Here is a 23,127-nt window from a genome sequence, read left to right as displayed (position 1 = left end):
CCAGACAACAGAGGTAAGGTTTCTGCATCAAACTCCTCAGAAAGGGAAGGGGATATTTAATTCCACTATGACTCTCAAAACCGAGAAGGGAAGGAAAAGTTTTACGTTTCTATAACACTCACACACAATCTGCGTCTGATTTCCCAGTCAAAATCCCAGCTGTCGCTAAGCTATTTTCATGATTCCTGAACTGTGTTCCTCCCAGACATGTTTCTCACTCATTCTCCACTTTTATGGGAAAATAGAGAGGTACAAAAAGAAATAAACTTTGCCATGAATGAATTACGGAAGTTATGATTTGAACCCATTTGGCTTTGTAAAAATGATTGTTTTCTAGTAATTATTTAACATTTTTGATACTTAAATCGTCTGATAATTTTGGACTCCAATATAAACTTTCTCTATAAAAGTTCCAAACCCAACTCACAAATCACATATCTTTGCAAAACACTCTTGATTAATAAATATCACATTATTGGAACATACTGTATCTCTCTGTTTAATAAGACAAATAACTGACATTTAAGACTGGAACGTAGGAACATTGGATGCATTTGTACCATTCTTTCAAAGTAGTTTGAGCAACTCTAACTTCAGAATAGGAACTGAACATGTTGGGCAATGCAGTGAGAGGTATTTTCTGTCCAGGGCTCACTTGAAAAAAAAAGGATGCTCATCTCTATATGACTTTCCTGGTTAAATAATAGATGAGTAATTACGCACAGAAGCATTGGGCCACTAACAGTGCCAGCAAACGTTCTTTCATCCATCTTGGTCAGATGCTTGTTCCTATGGAGGTACCTAGAGAGAAAACACACACACACGCAAACAAGAATGTAACCGACACACTTCAATCACCATAATCATCCTGATAGCGCGGAGACATGCTACAATATTTTCACCATCCTCATCACACCACGTTCTACTGTTTATGTACCCCGCTTCCTGGAGTAACACCGACTTCGGGACGACTCGGGTCTTATCCTGAGTGTTGTTTTAAATGAGCCGTCCCACCATCGGAGAAGGTACTTCAGAAACACGCTGCACCTTTAAAATAGATATTGTAGAGTCCCTAAATCTAATTTTGATAATAAACGTGTGTGGGAGAGTGTTTGTCTTGGTGTTACAGCTCTGGGATCAGCTCTCGATCTGAGAAAACACACATACACACCGATACACACACTCCCGGATCAGTTTTTTCTCTAAGCACGCTCTGTGCGTGCCAACCCAAACAGCAGTGTGGTAAGACTGACTACAGTGACTGCCCATTGGTCTAATTACAACTCCATAAGGACCAGCTAGGGTTTTACTAGAGGTGAATGGTTAAATTGAGGGGTGGGGGGGATGGGGTGGGGGTCAGAGCTATATTAATGTTTCATATCCTGATGGGAAAGCTAGAGAGAGGTGACAAAAAGGAGGGTGGAGGGGGGTGAAGTTTGGGGTTAAAGAGAAAACAGTAACAAAAGTAAGTAATCTTTACATGTCTTTATATAATATTGGGGTCGGAGTGGAGGAGGGGTGCATCAGGACAGTGTAGTGACAAGGAGGGGTGCATCAGGGCAGTGTAGTGACAAGGAGGGGTGCATCAGGACAGTGTAGTGACAAGGAGGGGTGCATCAGGACAGTGTAGTGACACAGAAAGCAATGATTGTTTTTTTTACATTTCAATTTGAAACTTAATTCATCCAGGTTAGTCTCAGTAAGATGAAATCTAGATAAAAATACAACTTTTTGTTCCCTGATGGGGAAATACATTTCCTTTGGTGCTTTGATGCAGACTTCCTGAAATTGTCTTCTTAAAATAAAAATAAAATTAAAAAAATCAGGAGAACTAGGGCTTCCTAATCAAGGCTGAGGTTAAACCTCTCTTAGCACGTCTGGGAGAACCAGTTCAGATGGAACCGTGATCCTACTGCTTGTGTAGCGTAATAAGTGTAATTTTGAGTAAGGAAATATTCATTCCAGATGTAAAAAAAAAAAAAAAAAAAGTTTAATCCAGTCAAAATACTAAGTAACTTAATTTTGTTGAAATGAAGGGGTCTGAAATGACTGATTGTTAAGCCAGAGTGAAAGATATCATAACTGTAACAACATAGAGAACCGTACCTCCAGTACTTCTCTATGAGAAGACTCTTCCTCTAAGGCAGTCCATAAATGTTACAATCCATTTATACAGTAATTCATTCCAACAGCAAGAGGTCAACAACAATACAACATTACAAGAATCCTTGCTGCTTCAGTGCTTTGTCCTGCATGGATTTGTGTCAGCAGGGTCAAGCAGAGAGTTGCATGTGGCTACAGTATTTCATTTTCTATTCTATTATTTTCTATACCATTCTATTCTATTATTTTCTATACCATTCTATTCTATTATTTTCTATACCATTCTATTCTGTTATTTTCTATTCTATTCTGTTATTTTCTATTCTATACCATTCTCTTCTATTATTTTGTGTTAATGAAAAAAGCTAAATAACTTACACAGCATCCAGTTTGGTCCCGTTGAAAGCATGATGTTGAATGTCGGTGAAGCCATTACTGTACAACATCCTGGAAGAGAAGAAACACATCAGAAAACATTCATAACAGTAACATTTACTGAAGTCAAAACTGTTATTTTATGCACCAACCCACTGACTAACTTTGAATCTGTCTGGTTGTACAGGTCCTATTAAATCAGTAATGCCAATTCCAGCTGTTGAATAACATGTATATTTTTTGTGCTGAGGATTTGCCTGTGTATGCAATTCAGTGACCAAAATCACTACAACATTTTCTGTAAAATATTTCACTGTGTTATGTTCTCCCCAACAAAATTGAACCACTTCGATCGATGTATTGGTTAGTTGTGTCCTGAATCAGTTTGTCAATGTGACCATGGCTTTGGCATCTAATGTAATGGTCTTTTCTCACCAACAGACATTGGTGAGAACATCTCTGTGCTGGTCACAGCACTCTCAGACTGCAAGCAAGGGTAATGTAATGGCCTATAGTCCACAGTGAAGACACCAGTGAAACTGTAGCGCTATGGCTGTGTACTCACACTGTCAGCACTTGGTTGGTAATACCGCGGAATGAGTTTGCTGGGACCTCAGATATGTAGGGATGATCAGCTATTTCACTGAGGAGATACAAGAGGAAATTAGGTGGTGTTGCAAATACACTACCGGTCAAAAGTTTTAGAACACCTACAAGGGTTTTTCTTTATTTTTACTATTTTTCTACATTGTAGTATAATAGTGAAGACATCAAAACTATGAAATAACATATATGGAATCATGTAGTAACCAAAAGTGTTAAACAAATCAAAATATATTTTATATTTGAGATTCTTCAAAATAGCCACCCTTTGCCTTGATGACAGCTTTGCACACTCTTGGCATTCTCTCAACCAGCTTCACCTGGAATGCTTTTCTGTTGGTTTGTTGGCTGCTTTTCCTTCACTCTGCGGTCCGACTCATCCCAAACCATCTCAATTGGGTTGAGGTCGGGGGATTGTGGAGGCCAGGTTATCTTATGCAGCACTCCATCGCTCTCTTTCTTGGTAAAATAGCCCTTACACAGCCTGGAGGAGTGTTGGGTCATTGTCCTGTTGAAAAACAAATGGTAGTCCCACTAAGCCCGAACTAGATTGGATGGCGTATCGCTGCAGAATGCTGTGTTAGCCATGCTGGTTAAGTGTGCCTTAAATTCTAAAGAAATCACAGACGGTGTCACCAGCAAAGCACCCCCACAACATAACACCTCCTCCTCATTGCTTTATAGTGGGAAATACACATGCGGAGATCATCGCGTCTCACATAGACATGACGGTTGTAATGAAAATTTGGACTCCAGACCAAAGGACAATTTTCCATCGGTCTAATGTCCATTGCTTGTATTTCTTGGCCAAAGCAAGGCTCTTCTTATTATTGGTGTCCTTTAGTTGTGGTTTCTTTGCAGCAATTCGACCATGGAAGCCTGATTCACACAGTCTCCTCTGAACAGTCGATGTTGGGATGTGTCTTTTACTCGAACGCTGAAGAATTTATTTGGGCTACAATTTCTGAGACTGGTAACTCCAATGAACTTATCCTCTGCAGCAGAGGTAACGCTGGGTCTTCCATTCCTGTGGCGGTCCTCATGAGAGCCAGTTTCATCATAGCACTTGATGGTTTTTTAAAACTTTCAAAGAAATGTTCCGTATTGGCTGACCTTCAGGTCTTAAAGTAATGATGGACTGCTGTTTCTCTTTACTTATTTGAGCTGTTCTCGCGATAATATGGACTTGGTCTTTCACCAAATAGGGCTATCTTCTGTATACCACCCCTACCTTGTCACAACACAACTGACTGGCTCAAATGCATTAAAAAGGAAAGAAATCCCACAAATGAATTTTTAAGAAGGCACACATGTTAATTGAGATGCATTCCAGGTGACTACCTCAAAGCTGGTTGAGAGAATGCCAAGAGTGTGCAAAGCTGTCACCAAGGCAAAGGGCGGCTATTTGAAGAATTTCAAATATATTTCGATTTTGTTAACACTTTTTTGGTTACTACAGGGTTCCATGTGCTATTTCATAGTTCTGAGGTCTTCACTATTATTCTACAATTTAGAAAATAGTAAAAAAAGAAAAACCCTAGAATGAGTAGGTGTTCTAAAACTATTGATCGGTAGTATATAGAAAACCTTGTCTGATTGTAGAACAAAAGGAATGGAATGCCACAGAATGGAAAATACCTAAGTACATCTCCTAGCACTATAGTAACCACTGGCATTAGACGACAGGCGAGACATAACGGATTGGAAAATCCTTACTATAAATAAGACAACTCTTTAGAGAGAGGACATGATGATGCTTCTACACTCCCCTACATATAGTATGTGTTTTGGACAGTATAGCTACATTCCTTAATTTGGCTCTATACCCCAGAATTTTGGATTTGAAACCAAATGCTTTATATGAGGTGACAGTACATATATTCACCTTTTTAAGGGTATTTTTATACTTATCTGTTTAACTGTTTTGAAATGAAAGTATTTGAACAAATTCACTTCTAGTTTATTACATTTAGTCAAAAGTTTAGTATATGGTCCCATATTCCTAGCACGCAACGACTACATCAAGCTTGTGACTCTACAAACTGGATGCATGCGTTTCGGATTAGGTTGTGCCCAATTGCAAATGAATGGTAAATAATGTAGTGTGTTATTTTGGAATCACTTTTAATTGTAAATAAGAATATTTATATTTCTAAATACTTCTACATTAATGTGGATGCTACCATGAATATAGATAATCATGAAGGAATCGTGAATAATGATGAATGAGAAGGTTAAAGATGCAATCATTTTTATTTAACTGATCATGCCCCCTTTGGGTGGGGTATGATATTTATGCCACTGTAACTTATTCACTCATCATTATTCACAATTCACTCATGACACATGTGTTCAGAAACATATTATATTCTTATTTACCCACAACGTGACTCCAAAATGACACAACACAACATTTACCATTGATTTATTTTGGGCACAACATAATCTGAAACACAACCAAAACAAACTGCAAAGGCATCCAACAATTTGTAGAGTCAAACTTTTGACAAAATGTGATACACTATAAGTGGATTTGTCCAAATACTTATGACACCTTCAAATGGGAGGACTAGATACATAAAGTGCCTTCATTTCTAAATCGATTCAACCGATATGTATGAAAATACCATCAAAAAATAAAGGTGACATTCTGTACTGTCCCCTCAAATGCTATTTTGTATAGAGTACAGAGCTTAATTAAAAGTTGTAGCTTCACTGTCCAAATAAATATGTAGAGGAGTGTGTGTGTGATGTCAGTCTCATAAAAGAGATTTAAACCTCAATCGACTTACGGATAAAAATGCCATTATTTTCCACATTTAGTATAACAAATGACTGGGGTATTGAATGGAATACTGGAATGTATAGAAATACTACTGAAATATGGAATGTTATGGTTGTAATACTTGTGAGACAGTACCTACTTGAGTATAGTGCTAACAAAGGTAGTGTGTATTAGTAATGTAGTTTGCTTACAGTATAAAGTTCATATCATCTGAGTGGATGTTGGTGAGATCAGGAAAGAGGGTGAGGCCAGTATTGAAAATACCCCTAGAAGGAACCAAGAGAGAGATGGTTAGATAGCTGGCAGGCGATGACCAAGCAGACTATCCCAATCAAAACCAAGAGAGAGATGGAAAGATAGCTGGCAGTGACCAAGCAGACTCCCTCACCAATCAAGCAACCACAGAGTATAAAATATAACATGACAGTGCCAGTACTGGCATATACAATAGGAACCTTTTAAGTTGAATAGATTGGAAATAATTGCTCAATTATTGCCAAAGCCAAATATTTCAAGACAAGTCTCATCTATTGTATCTTGTGTTAAAGTAACGTTGTCAGTTTTTCACTTACATTAACGTTTTCAAAAGCCAAGATGGTTTTGATTTTGAAAAAAGATGCTTATAATACACGTAGGATTTCTAAATGAGCTCACAGGTATTTCAGGTTTGGAAGGTTCTTAAATGCTTCTGGGTCGATATACGACAGACTCTTTGCGTTCCGGATCTCTCTGAAATGGAAAACACAAATACACCTTAAAAATTACAGTAAACATGATGTTTTCCAGTTTGAAATATACTTCTGTGTATCCTAGGATTAAGTGCTCATACATCCTTTGCTTTGCTTAGTAATTTGACATTCCTGTGTCACTGAACATACAGGACATGTTGTGTAGTATATAGGGTTGTATTCATCCTCGCTAGTCCTTTTACAGTTTCCTTTCATGTTCTCTAAAAGTCAAGTACGTGCTTTAGGTTCACTGACACACACACATCAAATCTTATTGGTCACATGCTTTGTAAAACAACAGGTGTAGACTTACAGTGAAACGTTTACTTACATGCATACTCACACACCCTAAGACCCCCCCCCCCCACACACACTCACACACCCTAAGACCCCCCCCACCCCCCACACACACACCCTAAGACCCCCACACACACACACACACACACACACACACACACACACACACACTCACTGAGTGCTGACAGAAGAGGGCAAGGTGCATGTCTGTCTATCGGAAAGACCAGGAGGAAAATCTCCAAAGTCTCCACATACATCCAACCCTGGAAGTCAAGGTTCAATTAACGTTTCATTCGTGTGTTGACTCTGGTGCACCCATCGGCCAAAGAGAGGGCCAAGGGGGGCTCTCCTCTTTGCTTGTCTAACCCATGTGGTGTGGATGAAAGCTGGGGAACGTGTGATCCTAGCCCTCCTTCACACACCTAGGTAACCGCAATCAGCACCTTAGCCAACATGTTCTGACCACTGAGAGTCTGAGCCACTGTGTGTGTGCAGTGAACAGCTACCTTCCAACCTCCACCTCACTTCATCCTCCACTACCTCCCTCCCTCCCTCCCTGCCTCTCAGTCCCTGAGTTGGTGTGTCTGTGTGCAGTGAACTGCTACCCTACACCCTTCTACCCCATCCCACTCTCCACCTCCTCCCTCCCTCTCAGAGCCTGTCACAGTGGGGACTGTGCTGATGGACATCAATGGAATACGAGATAAGGGGAAGTCAGTGTTCTGTACTATTGTGATGAAGCAGCTTGATTAGTCTTGACGCAAAGCAAATAAATGACCTCATCCCATGCAACTTAGCGGTCAGACCTTAGAGAGAACATACATCAGACGCAGATATAGACGACTAAGGCCATTACGCAAACCAACTTGCTGTTTATGAGACGCCTCTACAGCAGCTCAGGCATGGATAGGAAAACCACATCGACTGTTGGCTGTCCCTCTCTCCTAACATCCCCAGTTGCACGCTGTTACGTCTGTCTGTTTAGACGCAGACCTAGCGATGATGGACAGGAGACCGATACTCTATGTATCAATTATTCTCTCCAACGTCATTATGTCAGAAGGCACTTCGCTAAAGTGCTGCCCCAGAGTAAGATGGGACGGCAAAAGCCACGCTCTTCAGATGTCATGAAATGTTGTCGTCAACTGTAACTGTTATGGAAACGCTGTTGGGTAACAGGTCTAGAATATCTGTTGACCGTGTATGCATATGCTGGCATTCGCAATGGTTTGCGGCATGGAAGGGGAGAACACTATTTACGATCCTGAAAATAACAAGGCAAATTGGTCTAACTTCCTCACCATAATGTGTTTAATAAGAGTCATTATTAGAAGGAAAAAAACACTCCCCTCCATATGTATTTGGACAGTGAAGCAAAACATTTTGTGAAGCTCCAGCGTTTTGGATTTGAGATCAAATGTTTCATATGAGGCTACAGTACAGAATGTCACCTTTTATTTGAGGGTATTTTCATGACTTCTTCAAATGGGGGGGGGGGGGGGGGGGGACTAGATCTAGAAAGTGCTTTCGTTTCTAAACATTAAAACAGATTTGTATGAAAATAGCGTCAAATTAAAAAAGGTGACATTATGTACTGTCGCCTCATATGAAACATTCTAGCACAAATCTAAAATGCTGGAGTATAGAGACAAATTATTTTTATCTTCACTGTCCAAATACATATGGAAGGGAGTGTACATATCCTCTACTCACATGTGGGTAATTTTCTTTAGATTGTAGAAGGAATGCCTCTCAAGTCCTGCCAGTGTTACGTCCACTGATATGTATCTGAAAGGAATAAACCATCATATAGGGATTTTCAACATACAGAAAGACATATGGTGTCTTTGTAAAATAGATCTTTAATGTTATTACTCTTTCCTCCACATTCTTTACACATATGGTTTTACTGTGTAACATTTTATCAAATACAATTAAAAAGGTATTGCGCAAACATTCCAGTTATTATACAACATGTGATTTACTGTCATCTACACTCCTTTCCGTATTTATTTGGACAGTGAAGATCAACTTGGTATACTCCGGTATTTTGGAGATCAAATGAGGCGACAGAATGTCACCTTTCATTTGAGGCTATTTTCATACATATCGGTTGTACTTTTTTAGAAATGAAATCACTTTATGCATCTTGTTCCCCCCCCCCCCCCTTTGAAGATGTTTTTGTCATAAGTATTTGGATAAATTCACTTATTTGTGTATTAAAGTAGTAAAAAAGGATAGTATTTGGTCCCATATTCCTAGCACACAACAACAACAGTGCATTCGGAAAGTATTCAGACCCCTTGACCTTTTCCACATTTTGTTAAGCTCCATAATGACAAAGCAAAAACAGGTTATCAATTTTAGAAAATGTATATACAAACCCCCCGTAAATATCACATTTAAATAAGTATTCAGACAATTTACTCAAGACTTTGTTGAATCACCATTGGCAGTGATTGCAGCCTCAAGTCTTCTTGGGTATGACGCTACAAGCTTGGCACACCTGTATTTGGGGAGTTTCTGCTATTCTTCTCTGCAAATCCTCTCAAGCTCTGTCAGGTTGGATGGTGAGCGTCACTGCACAGCTGTTTTCAGGTATCTCCAGAGATGTTTGATCAGGTTCAAGTCCGGGCTCTGGCTGGCCCACTCAAGGACATTCAGAGACTTGTCCCGAAGCCACTCCTGCATTGTCTTGGCTGTGTGCTTAGGGTCGTTGTCCTGTTGGAAGGTGAACCTTCGCCCCAGTCTGAGGTCCTGAATGCTCTGGAGCAGGTTTTCATCAAGGATCTCCCTGTACTTTTCTCCGTTCATCTTTCCCTCGATCCTGACTAGTCTCCCTGTGCCTGCTGCCGAAAAACATCCCCACAGCATGATGCTGCCACCACCATGCTTCACTGTAGGGTTGGTGACAGGTTTCCTCCAGATCTGACGCTTGGCATTCAGACCAAAGTGTTCGATCTTGGTTTAATCAGACCAGAGAGAATCTTGTTTCTCATGGTCTGAGTGTCCTTTAGGTCCCTTTTGGCAAACTCCAAGCGGGCTATCATGTGCCTTTCCCTAAGGAGTGGCTTCCGTCTGGCCACTCTACTGTACCATAAAGGCTTGATTGGTGGAGTGCTGCAGAGATGGTTGTCCTTCTGGAAGGTTCTCCCATCTCCACAGAGGAACTCTGGAGCTCTGTCAGAGTGACCATCGGGTTCTTGGTCACCTCCCTGTTCAGTTTGGCCAGGCGGACAGCTCTAGGAAGAGTATTGGGGTCACTGTGTTCTTGGGGAACTTCAATGCTGCAGAAATGTTTTGATACCCTTCCCCAGATCTGTGCCTTGACGCAATCCTCTCTCGGTACCCTTCCCCAGATCTGTGCCTCGACACAATCCTGTCTCGGATCTCTATGGACAGTTCTTTTGACCTCATGGCTTGGTTTTTACTCTGACATGCACTGTCAACTGTGGGACCTTATATAGACAGGTGTGTGCCTTTCCAACTCATGTCCAATCAATTGAATTTACCACAGGTGGATTCCAATCAAGTTGTAGAAACATCTGAAAGATGATCAATGGAAACAGGATGCACCTGAGCTCAATTTCGCATCTCATAGCAGAGTCTGAATACTTATGTAAATAAGGTATTTCTGGTTTATATTTTTGTTATAAATGTACACATTTAAAAAGTAACCTGTTTTCACTTTGGCATTATGGGGTATTGAGTGTAGATTGATGAAGAAAGAATATAATTGAATCTATTTTAGAATAAGGCTGTAACGTAACAAAATGTGGAAAAAAGGCAAGGGATCTGAATACCTTCGAAAGGCACTGTACATCAAGCTTGTAACTCTACAAACGTGATGGATGCATTTGCAGTTTGTTTTGTTTTGGATTGTTGTGCTTTGGATTACGTTGTGCCCAATAGGAACTGAATGGTGAATAATCTAGTGTCGTTTTGGAGTAACTTTTATTGTAAAAAAAGAAAATGTTTCTGAACACCTCTACATTAACGTGGATGTTACCATGATTATGGATAATCATGAATGAATCGCAAATAATGATTAGTGAGACATTTACAGAGGAACAAACATCATACTGCCAAATCAAATTCTAACATCTCACCATTACCAATAACAGGAGAGGCTAACATTTTTGTGGGGGTATGATCTTTGCTCGTTACAATTCATTCATGATGATCCATAATCATGGTAGCATCCACATTACTGTAGAAGTGTTCAGAAACATTATTTTCTTATTTACAATTAAAAAAAGGTACTCCAAGATGACACTAGATTATTCACCATTCAGGTCCTAATTGGGCAAAACAATCTGAAACACAACCAAAACAATCTGCAAATGCAGTCACAAGCTTGATGTAGTCATTGCGTGCTATAAATATTAAACTTTTGACTACACTATAAGAGCTAAAAAAGATACGTATGAAAATACCCTCAAATAAAAAAGGTGAGATTCTGTACTGTTGCCTCAATTGAACCATTCAAAATACTGGAGTATAAACCCAACGTAAAAAATATGTTAGCTTCACTGTCCAAATAAATATACGGAGGGGCGTGTACCTGAACCACTGTGAGAAGTAAAGCTACTAGACTAATGATCCTCAATCCAAAGCCAAGCTTTAGCCTCAGTCCTATAGTCTATAACCACCCACCTCTCCCAATGCCTTGAAATGTATGGGTAATTTAACAGGTATGTATGCACCCTACATATCCATTACCCAGTCATCAGTACCACTGCTCTCATTTGTTATTACTGAGTAACTACTGTGTAGGTCGCGTGTAGTCTAATGGCATATAAAACAAACAGACAGATTATGAATCTATATCAGAAATGGAATGAGTCTCTTCATTGTGAGAAAGCAGGGTTAGTATTCAAAGTGCAGTGCACTAGACTAGAATTGCTCCTGATTGCTATTAAATACTATTTACATGCTGCTAAATTAAAGGGGGTTAAACAAGTACTTCCGGTCTAGACTGTCAGGACTACAGGTTAAAAAGGGTCTCTTTTCCAGTATTCTGTGGCAGGTGGAAGCTTATTGTCATGGTGGCAGAACTGGGCAGCTGCCAAGTCAAAATGGTCTATGTAGTAAAACTGTATGATATATATTTATATTTAACTTTTTGATCTTCATTTAAGGTTAGGCATTAGGGTTAGCAGTGTGGTTAAGGTTAGGCATTAGGGTTAGCAGTGTGGTTAAGGTTAGGCATTAGGGTTAGCAGTGTGGTTAAGGTTAGGCATTAGGGTTAGCAGTGTGGTTAAGGTTAGGCATTAGGGTTAGCAGTGTGGTTAAGATTAGGCATTAGGGTTAGCAGTGTGGTTAAGGTTAGGCATTAGGGTTAGCAGTGTGGTTAAGGTTAGGCATTAGGGTTAGCAGTGTGGTTAAGGTTAGGCATTAGGGTTAGCAGTGTGGTTAAGGTTAGGCATTAGGGTTAGCAGTGCGGTTAAGGTTAGGCATTAGGGTTAGCAGTGTGGTTAAGGTTAGGCATTAGGGTTAGCAGTGTGGTTAAGGTTAAGCATTAGGGTTAGCAGTGTGGTTAAGGTTAGGCATTACGGTTAGCAGTGTGGTTAAGGTTAGGCATTAGGGTTAGCAGTGTGGTTAAGGTTAGGCTTAAAATCAGATTTGATGACTTTCTGGCTGTGCCAGCTAGCAACCACTCCGCAGAGCTGCCCCCAGAACAAGATTGATGACGAAAACCGCTAACCTGCTATTCTGTTGGGCAATATAGAGGTGTGCTGGGTGAGGCTGGGGAATAATCTCCTTTTGCTCTCTCTCGCTCTTATTTCCTCATGTAGGACTTGGACACAGCCACCGGCCTCAGGCTGGGATCAAGGCCTAGCTCGTGTATATTTTCAGAGAAGTTGTCAAAAAGAACTCAATTTCAAATTTCAACATTTTGGCTTGGTGGATACCCTTTTCCACCTTCTACTGAGTTTATACTTTACCACATTATCTAACCCGTTCCCTGAACGAGGTACCAATCGGTACAGCGACTCCACCGGAATACCTTGCCGATGCCTAGGCCCTTGCGGTGGGAATGCTGACATTCCTATTCTAGGACCGCATTAGCTCTTCCAACTGTGATTAGCAGACAGCGGTGATACTAAACAGAGAACAGATCATCTGCACAAGTGGAGGAGAGGACAGAGAGAGATTTTTTTTTTGGGGGGGGGGGGGGGGAGAGTGTGTGGGGGGAGAAAGAGAGAGAGAGAGAGGAAGCAGAGAGCGAGAGGAGGCTTGAAAAAAAGGCTTGGATCCCTGATCCCAATTTTTGGGATAATAGACAGGTGGATGATGTGGAGTCGGGATATTAAGAATTTAAATAGCTTTGTGGCTTAATGAGGTGAGAATTTGTGATGATGATCAGAGAGATAGAAAGAGAGGGACAAGGAAGGGCGTAACGGTGAAAAGAGACTGTTTGTGCTGATGGTGATTCACTCACATCCTTGAGATGTTGACCAGGTTGGAGAAAACATTTCCTGGCACTGATGTCAGACGCGTCTCCAGAAGCCATCTGGAAGAGACATAGAGGAGTACTGATCAATGTAAAGTTTACAGATCCATGTCAAATTGACAGATCCAACACAATCAAACACTCAAATCGTGCAAAAAGTATTTCAGGAGATTAGTCTTAATTTTTGTGTTGCTTAATTTGTGTGAAAATACACGTGTTTTGGTGCAACTGAAAATACACAAATATTTGTGCAACCGTATTCATAGGAAAATACATTTTGCGTGGGCAGAAACTTTTCAAAGTTATTGGAGCAATGCATTTTGGGCAATGGTGTTCTACACTGCCTTTGTTGTTGTTAATCAACCAGGTTGTCACTGAAATGAAGGCCAATGCTGTGTTCTATGCTTATTTTCACTTAATACTTTGGGATACTGGTGCATGTTGTATTTTATGAGGGTTGTCAGATTGGAGTAAAAAGTAGTATGTCTTTGTGTGGTATTGGAGGTTTTTGATTGGGGAACGGGGATACATTTTCATGATGCGAAATTAGTTCATCAATAAATATGGGTAAACAGAAGACCTGCAAAAAAAAAATGCAGTTAAACAGGTTCATGTAAAATAATGAATTCTGTTGGCTTACACTTATGGCACTTCCTAGGCCATTTCATGATGTTTATTACATTCGTGTCAATCATGTTATATACTTACAGTAGGCTATTGTAACAAGACATATGCATTGTAGGACTACTGCCTCTGTCCAGAGGAATACTGGGAATTCTGGGCAATGGCCGTTAGAGATCACTTTGCCACAGATGAGCCCTGGTTAGAGTCCCTGTTGCAGCTTTCCCTTTCTTCTACGACATTGTTGGCAGCGTTCAGATCACGTCCAGCTTACGTCTAGTTATGTGATCTAGTGGTGGGAAGCGTTCTGTGTTTCAACATTGTGTTGGGTTATTCTTACCAGTGTGGACCCAAAACAAAACACATTCTACACATGTACAAACTACCTGTTTAAAGTGTTATTACATCCGCGGTGTTCTGTTGTTACTGAACCGTATACATCTAATAACCTGAGAGTGATCCACATTATATGGGTAGACAAATAATGGTGAGTGTGTGTATACGGTATGTGTGTAAGTGTGCGCGTGTATATTATGGTGTGTATCATAATTTCCCATCCTAAAAATGTATCCCCATCTGGTATACACTTAGTGCCAAAATTGTACTGCAGGATTTGTTTTAAACCATATTAAAATTGTATTTCTATGTCTCCAGTATAGCTAGAATGTCTGAATAGTGACATGATCATCCTGAAAGCCTGAGGGAATTGAATTCAAATTGGAATTTGTGGAATTGTTGGGGATAATATTGAAGTGGGAAATGAATCATTGGAATTTACCTAACATTGAAATTGAGAGCAGTTGAATTATCTCTGAATTTAAAGACTGACCTGGAATTTGAATTGAAATAAATGGAGGAGAGGGAATTGAATTTGGAATTGAATTTGTGGAATTAACCTCAACCCTGTCCTTCTGCTTGTTCAGTCAGTCTGCAGGATCTATAGGCATGCCCTGAAAACACTCATCATACACTTTGTATCCTGTAAACTTGGCGTGCTGCAGAGCAGACAACTATTGAAATTGATCAAGCAGACCATAACGCAAGAGTGCTGAAGACATGGATTCATCTTGGAGTTGAAAAGTAGACCCAACAGTGAAAAGAGAGAGTGAGACATGGATTGGAGACAGAACGAGTACAAGCTCAGGAACACTCCTGTCGATCGCTTTGATTTCAGAATTGTCGGTATTACAAATTTGTTATAGAATCAAACAAGATCCTTAACTTACAGCGAAGTCGGCCTCGGCTAACCCGGGTCGGCTCCAGACCAACATTGGTAGATAGTAACCAGAAACATACAGTCTAGGTTCTCTCTCCATGCAATGCAGGGCTGGATTAAAGGGTTCTTTGAAGTGTATGGTGTAAACCCTGTCATAGGAACATGAGGGGAAAACAAAAACGTTGGGTCTGAGTATGTAGGAGTGGACCTGGACCTAACCCCTCAGCTCTCAGCCAAACCAAACAATGTCTGGCCCTGCTTACACCTACGACCGGGTGGCTGGGGGAAACACACTGGGTTATAGTGGTTCATTACTAAAAAGTGGTTTATTAGTGGTTTATCACTAGAAATGACCATTGGTGATATTGTTTTCAATATCATTACATAAATATTTGTTTGTTGTTGCAGTAGCTAATCGCAGCAGCGGTAGCTGAGCTAGCTATTGGACCTAGGTTTTGTTTCAATCTGTAGCGTAGAAGATGCGCGCCATAGTGCGATAGAAATTTGAAGGCAATGTTCCCATGACTGCCTTCATAGGAAACGCTGCATATGTCGGATCAATCGGAAAGGACGTGTGGAGTGTCAGTAGAATGTCAAGCCTGGAGAAGAAACACTATTGAAATGCTCTTCACTAGGATAAATAGTTCGCTCAGTAGACCATTTCCCCAAAATAATTTCAGCCAATGAAATTGGAGATCCTCTTTGGACTTCTGACTCAGATGGTAATGGAGCCGTATACCCCATAGACCTACTTCAATGTGACTAAGCGTCTGCTCGGAACACCTGCGCTTCTCTGCTAAGCATGTGTGACATTGATCTAACTTCCTTTACCCTTCTCTCCTCCTATTTGACAACTATTTTAACACCAATCTTTACTAATTTGGAAAGATTGTATCGAGACGAGGACGATGGGACAAGGGGGTGGGGGGTGGGGGGTGGGAGGGGGTTGGCACGCCAGAACAATTTGGAGAAACAATGGACTAATTCAGTCCTGAGAGCTGGCAGTTAGTCAGGGGTTGGTCAGTGGTAGCGTAGAGCACGGCAGCTCTTTGACAAAGTCAAACAAACAGAGATACACAGAGCAGACTCCCATCACCATCACAATGTGTTGAGCCATTTCACTGGATACCTATTACTACTATACACACACGCCATAATAAAACCAGTCCAGTGTTACACTGGGGCCACAGAGGGCAGACAATCAGCATCCTACAGGCTTTATGGGAAAATGACTCCCTCAAGTTGTCATTCAAGAGAGAAAAAACCCTCGTAATTTAGAAGGGTGTCAGAACAACATGGCTGGTGTTACTACTAGATCTCTCTCAAGTAGAATGATGGAGCAATACTGGGCTTATTTGTGGCCTTAATGATTTAGCAAGTGACAGCATAACAGTGTACAGCTTCAAACTGTACTCAATCTTAAAATCCTAAAAAAGTGTCCCCAATCGTGCCAAGTGTAGGCCAGAGGAGGCTCCTTAAAGGAGGAATGGCAGGAACATCCTCCTCAGTAAATTTCATAAAAATAGACATTGTAAAACATGTAAGTTATAATTTTTAGATAAAACTACACTAAATATATTCATGTCTCCAAATAATTGATTAAAACACAGTTATTGAAATGAAGGTCTACAGTAGCCTCAACAGCACTCTGTAGGGTAGCACCATGCTGTAGCCGGAGGACAGCTAGCTTCTGTCCTCCACTGGGTACATTGACTTCAAAACAAAACCTAGGAGGCTCATCATGATTCACATCCCCTTCCATAGACTAACGCAGTAATTATGACAGCTTCCGTAGAATGTCCTCCAACCTATCAGAGCTCTTGCAGCATGAACTGAGATGTTGTCCATCCAATCAAAGGATCAGAGAATAAATCTAGTACTGAAAGCATAAGCCGCAGCTAGCTAGCACTGTAGTGCTCAAAATGTGTTGAGTATGTCTCAAAGAGAGAGAAAGACAATTTCTTCAAAGATTAAGGAGAAGCAAAATAGTTTAATTGAATTAGCTAGCAAATGCAGCTAGCAAGTTTAGCCTACTCAGCATCCCTCTGTTTGAGCAAGGTGTTTATGTTAGCTAGCTGGCTATGAATATCCAACACAACACTAGAACTCTTCCAAGTCAAGGTAAGCTTTTGGTTTTACTAATTTATTGCCACCGGGGTTTGCTGGTGTAACTGCTAAACTGCGTACTAACTATACACTAATGTTACTGCATGATTTTAGCTTGTTTACTAACTTGTTAGTTCTATTAGCTATGTTGACTATGATGTTACTTTCGCTAATATGGGGACAACGATGTAGGCTGTGTGTAGTGGTCATGATATGGCTTCGCTTGGAAAGGTTTTTTCGCCTGGTCACATACAGGTAATGTGTTGTGCATTGAAGTCCACGAAGGGAGAAGGTGAGAGCGCATAGATGCGAGAAGGAATACAACGTGGCTGCTATGAAAGTGAACTGAGTTTCCGCGTGAGCAGGGTTGTATTCATTCCGCCGATTCTGTTGAAAAATGCTTCTTAAATGGAAGCAAATGGAACAAAAACAGGGATAAACATACAGTGCCTGAATTTGTCCCATAGAAACTCGTTTGCAACTGTGTGACTAATGAGTACACCCTAGATTAGGTAGATGCAGGCAAGAGTGTACAAGGCGGTATTGAATGTGTCACTGTCTGTCACCTCAAATGTTTCTCTTGACCTGTGTGCACCTACGTTGTAAACCTTCATTCATAGGCTAGGTTGTAGCAACCTCATGGTGGGTATAGGGATGTTTAGAGTATCATGTAGTAGCCTAAACCTATTGATGTTACATTGAACTTGATGAACGGAATATGAATGACAGTCATCCAATATGCTATAAGATAAATAAATCCATGCTCGTGAGAAGAACAAAATTAATTGCCCTCCCTCATCTTAAAACGGCACTGACCGCCATTGGTGTAGGGCCTAGGCTAAACCTTCAATCTGTACTCTACCACTATCACTGTCTTCAAGTGTTCTATCAAGTGTTAGGTTAAGCAGTGCCTGGGCTCAGTGCTTTTCCTATTCTGTTCGTTGTTCTGTTGCTGTAACTGCATTTTTGAGCAGAAAGTAATGAAAAAACGATGAATATTGCTTTTGTGACTATAATGGTAGATAGTTCAGTGTTTAGAATTATTAGTCATGGTAATTTCCTATAATTAATCACACTTCTATACTTCAATTTTTCCCCCCAACCCTTTAGACCCACAGTGACTACTTTAAAAAAATCATTTGGGAATCGATTCTTAAGAGCTAAATTAGTCAACCTCACCCCTATTTACAATCTATGTGGGATTTATAGACAACGGATACCTGGATCTAAGTAAATTTACATTCTAGAATGAATCCAAGAATTCCAGTGTTAGGAGACTGAAGAGAGTTAATGGGTTTTTCCCCCTCTCTTGAAAAAGAATAGTTCTCCCTAATTATTCTCAAATGGCACTCGCTCTCTCTGGGTGTTTGAGAAATGTGCTGTGAAAAGTAAATATTGTATTCGAGTGCATCGAGCAGGCCCAGCGTCTGGTGTGGGAGAGCTAGCAGTCACGCTACACAGACTTTTAAAGAGTGTCCCTGCTTTCCTTTCCACCGTACCTCTACCTCTTATCTAACTCTTCAACGCATGGACAAGACCTGCAAAAATACCCCCCCCACACACACACACACACACACAACCTGAATAGAGTACTCTCTGTCTTACCCATGTGACACACACACACACACGTGCACTCACAAAGATAAGGTACACACTTTTTATTAGCATGCACAACAAGAAACAATTGACAATGTGCTGATATGTCAACCTCTTGTAGGTATCCAGCAGTCCTACAGAGAGACTTCTATACTTTAACTATTTACAGTTACAACACTGTATATATGACATATGACATTTGAAATGTCTCTATTCTTTTGGAATATTATATTGTGTTATGTTTACTGTTCATTATCTATTTCACTTGCTTTGGCAATGTACATATATGCTTCCCATGCCAATAAAGCCCCTTAAATTGAAACGGTGTTCACGCAAAAGAGACAGGGACCTCGTCCCAGCAGCACTAACACAATGGGTTCAGCTCCAACAATGTGCCCCTGTCCGTGTGTACAGTACAACATCTTCACGCCTAGTTGCCAGATGGCTATTTTGGGCTGGGCTTTTTTGGACTATTTTGGGAGATATTTTTTTGGTCTTTTGTTTCCTGGGGGGCATTGGGCAAACTATGCGAGGGTGAAGAATGCAGTGGCATCGCGGGGGCGTCTGAATTGGGGCACTGATTAGAGCATAATTTCATGTGATGGGTGTCCTTGGTAGACCATGAGATGGTGGCTGGGTGAGGTGGGGGGGACGGTTGAAGAATGGGTAACAGAGGAATGTTTTCTGAGCATACCGGTAAAACAAACTGGAGCAGAATGTAGATTATCACACGTATTGTTTAACCTAAACCTGCACAGCCAGAGGAGGGCTGTAGACCCACCATGCCCCACAAACCCTTGCTCTGCCCATCCCTGATGCCTCCCTATGCCTGGGGGCTGACACACCAGATGCCCCAGTCACCAGAAGGATAAGAGAGAGTAAGGAATTAAAATGGTCGCTTTTGCACAAAAGCCCACCAAAGATCTCTCCCTCCGCTTTGTGACATCTGATACTCATGAGTGCGTCTCCAGACAACGGTGCTTTACAAATAAAGTTATCATGACGATCATTATCCTGTGAAGTGGACATGGCCTTTTCGTCTGCCCTGCTGTTCTCACACAAGACAGGACCAGATCCGCGTCCCAAATGTCACCCTTTTCCCTATATAGTGCACTACGGTTGGCCAGAGCCCTATGGTCAAAAGTAGTGTACTTTAGGGAATATGGTCCCATTTAAGATACAGGGTAAAGCAAAAAAGAAAAAAGAAAATATTAATTTTTTTTAAATCACCAAATCCTGACTCTTTTACCCAGAGTCCCTAGCAAAGCCTACAGAGCCTGGATAGTCTTTCAGTGTCGCAGCGTTTAGGAGATGTTTGCTCTGACATGTGCCGATAAAGGAATAATTTGTTAAGGATTCAGTGGCAGAATAGGCCTACACTTTAATAGAGATATTAATATCAAAGCCAATATCCTCCCTTCTCTCTGCAGCCAATACACAATGACAAACCCAAGCACTAAAATGTTATTGAAATGTTTAGGAGAAAAAAAACGGCTAACTTTTTATAACGCTGATTCAGAGAAACTGATTTGTTCACTTGTTTAATCAATTATGATTTTGTCCTTGCACATTTGTAGAACTGTGTTTGAATATATAGTTATACCAATAACAAACTGCATAATGTCTTTCAATACATGTCTCCGTTTCAATAACATATTTTTACCTTTCCCGTTCTCATAAGCACATATGTAGGCGTATTTCCCTTTAGTAAGGACAGACACACTGCAGACATGACCCAAACACTCTCAGAGCTCCATGGACAGGCTGTCTGATAAACTGGATCTCTTAGACGAGATTCGTTATGGTATAAACTCATTAAAGAGAAATGTTTGCCTTGCATCACTGAGTGTGCCAAGGATTCTGTTTTATAAAACTGTTAAATGTTTACTGACTAAAATCATTCTCTTGAAAATAGTAGCCTATTAAGTAATTTAGACGATCTAGTGTTTGATCATCTCTGTGCCAATATACACTACATGTACATAAGTATGTGAACACCTGCTCGCCGAACATCTCATTCCAAAATCATGGGCATTAATATGGAGTTGGTCCCCCTTTGCTGCTATAACAGCCTCCACTCATCTGGGAAGGCTTTCCACTGGATGTTGGAACATTGCTGTGGGGACTTGCTTCCATTCAGCCACAAGAGCATTAGTGAGGTTGAACAGTCAGCGTCGGCGTTCCAATTCATCCCAAAGGTGTTCGATGAGGTTGAGGTCAGGGCTCTGTGCAGGCCAGTCAAGTTCTTCCACACCATTCTCAATTAACCATTTCTGTACGGAACTCGCTTTGTGGACGGTGGCATTGTGCAGGTAGCCTAGTGGTTAGAGCATTGAGCCAGTAACCGAAAAGTTGCTAGATTGAATCCCCGAGCTGACAAGGTAAAAATCTGTCGTTCTGCCCCTTAACAAGGCAGTTAACCCACTGTTCCTAGGCAGTCATTGTAAATAAGAATTTGTTCTTAACTGACTTGCCTAGTTAAATAGAAAAATGTTAAATAAAACATTTTTAAAATTGTCATGCTGAAACAGGAAATGGGCCTTCCCCAAACTGTTGCCACAAAGTTGGAAGCACAGAATTGTCTAAAATTACATTGTATGCTGTAGCATTAAGATTTCCCTTCACTGGAACTAAGGGGCATAGCTCGAACCATGAAAAACAGCCCCAGACCATTGTTCCTCCTCCAAACTTTACAGTTGGCACTATAATAGTGTTCTCCTTGCATCCGCCAAACCCAGATTCGTCCGTTGTACTGCCAGATGGTGAAGCGTGATTCATCACTCCAGAGAATGTGTTTCCACTGCTCCAGAGTCCAATGGCTTTACACCACTCCAACCAAGACTTGGCATTGCATATGGTGATGTTAGGCTGCTCGGCCATGGAGCTACCGAAGCTACCGACAAACAGTTATTGTGCTGACGTTGCTTCCAGATGCAGTTTGGAACGCAGTAGTGAGTGTTGTGACCGAGGACAGGTGATTTGTACACACTCGGTCCCGTTCTGTGAACTTGTGTGGCCTACCACTCCACGCTTCAGAGCAGTTGTTGCTCCTAGAAGTTTCCACTTCACAATAACAGCACTTACAGTTAACCAGGGCAGCTCTAGCAGGGAACACATTTGACGATCTGACTTGTTGGAAAGGTGTCATCCTATGACAGTGCCACATTGAAAGTCACTGAGCTCTTCAGTAAGGACATTTTACTACCAATGTATGTCTATGGAGATTGCATGGCTGTGTGCGAATTTTATACACCTGTCAGAAACTGGTGGCTGAAATAGCCAAAATCCACTAATTTGAAGGGGTGTCCACATACTTTTGACCATATTGGGTATTTTTTTCTGAAGTTTAATTTCTGAATATATCTCAAAATAATAGAATATACAGGATTGAAGATAAAACTAACTTTTCTCACACACACACACCTCAATATCACTGAGACATCAACCCTAATAAGCCTATACAAACAGATACTTACATTGTCTCTGTGCTTGTAGGAAATGTGGGAATGACATCAATGTCAAAGCAAGAGATAGTGTAAGTCTTCCACTCTGAGCATTCGCAAACAGTGGGGCAGGAGTCGGTGTCCCCCAAGGTTTTGATAGGTAACGTGACGAGGGTAAACAGCGCACATGTTATCACCTGCAAGCGGTGTCGGTCGTTTTCAGTCATCTCTTTGAAAAAATATCAAAAGTCATTTGAAAGCACTTCAGACACTGACGAAAACCTTCTCACCTGAAGCCCACGGCAAACTGAAGTTGAAGCACGTTACTTTGTTTGTCAGAAATTTCAGCACATGAACTCGACTCGTCCCAGTGCAATTATACTGACAGTTTTCTTATTGGCCACTGACTCTCGGTGTCGTGTGAGAGAGCGGTGAGAGGAGACGCGTGGGGATACTCTCTCTCTGAGGTGTGGATTTAGTCTTGCTTCTTATGGAGTGGGTCTACAGAGGACTTCTGAGACACTCTTGTGTTAAGTAGGGGAATTTAATATATTGGATTTTCTTTACCTCATGGTCCGTTGGCTATTTTATAAAGTATTTAGGCTATCCTTCCTAGAAATGCAATTTCATATCATAAAGCTCAAGCATCTAAATAACCTAAAAAACACCACATTAAAATCATGATGTGTTTTAATGTTCAGTGTATTATTAGTCTACTCATTAATTGAGCTACTAACCTATTATAATTATTAATTGTCAATAAGTTATAATCATTATAATTTTCAAATCAAATGTTA

At 40.8% G+C, this 23,127-nt stretch overlaps 1 protein-coding gene across 4 annotated transcripts in view; it reads right to left on the bottom strand.

Moving 5' to 3' along the window:
* LOC109900875 (thyrotropin receptor) overlaps window positions 1-22,836 on the bottom strand; it is a 31,903-nt gene extending 9,067 nt beyond the window's left edge. Inside the window, exons 1-9 of one of the 4 annotated variants that reach the window (XM_031837380.1) lie at window positions 22,621-22,835; window positions 22,364-22,527; window positions 13,337-13,408; window positions 8,605-8,679; window positions 6,521-6,595; window positions 6,058-6,132; window positions 3,044-3,121; window positions 2,482-2,550; window positions 724-801 (exon numbers count right to left, since the gene is read on the bottom strand). In XM_031837380.1, the coding sequence (XP_031693240.1) occupies window positions 724-801; window positions 2,482-2,550; window positions 3,044-3,121; window positions 6,058-6,071 (239 nt within the window). In that variant the 5' untranslated portion in view covers window positions 6,072-6,132; window positions 6,521-6,595; window positions 8,605-8,679; ... (1 more) ...; window positions 22,364-22,527; window positions 22,621-22,835. Of the gene's footprint in view, window positions 1-723; window positions 802-2,481; window positions 2,551-3,043; window positions 3,122-6,057; window positions 6,133-6,520; window positions 6,596-8,604; window positions 8,680-13,336; window positions 13,409-22,363 lie in introns of all 4 variants that reach the window. The other 3 variants (XM_020496747.2, XM_031837381.1, XM_031837379.1) reach the window with 3 other exon arrangements.
* Window positions 22,837-23,127: the final 291 nt, after the last annotated feature.

Source organism: Oncorhynchus kisutch, linkage group LG12 (assembly GCF_002021735.2).
Source record: "Oncorhynchus kisutch isolate 150728-3 linkage group LG12, Okis_V2, whole genome shotgun sequence".
Lineage (NCBI taxonomy): Eukaryota > Metazoa > Chordata > Actinopteri > Salmoniformes > Salmonidae > Oncorhynchus > Oncorhynchus kisutch.
Note: the sequence above shows the minus strand (reverse complement) of the source record. Positions and strands in the feature narration are given on the sequence as shown.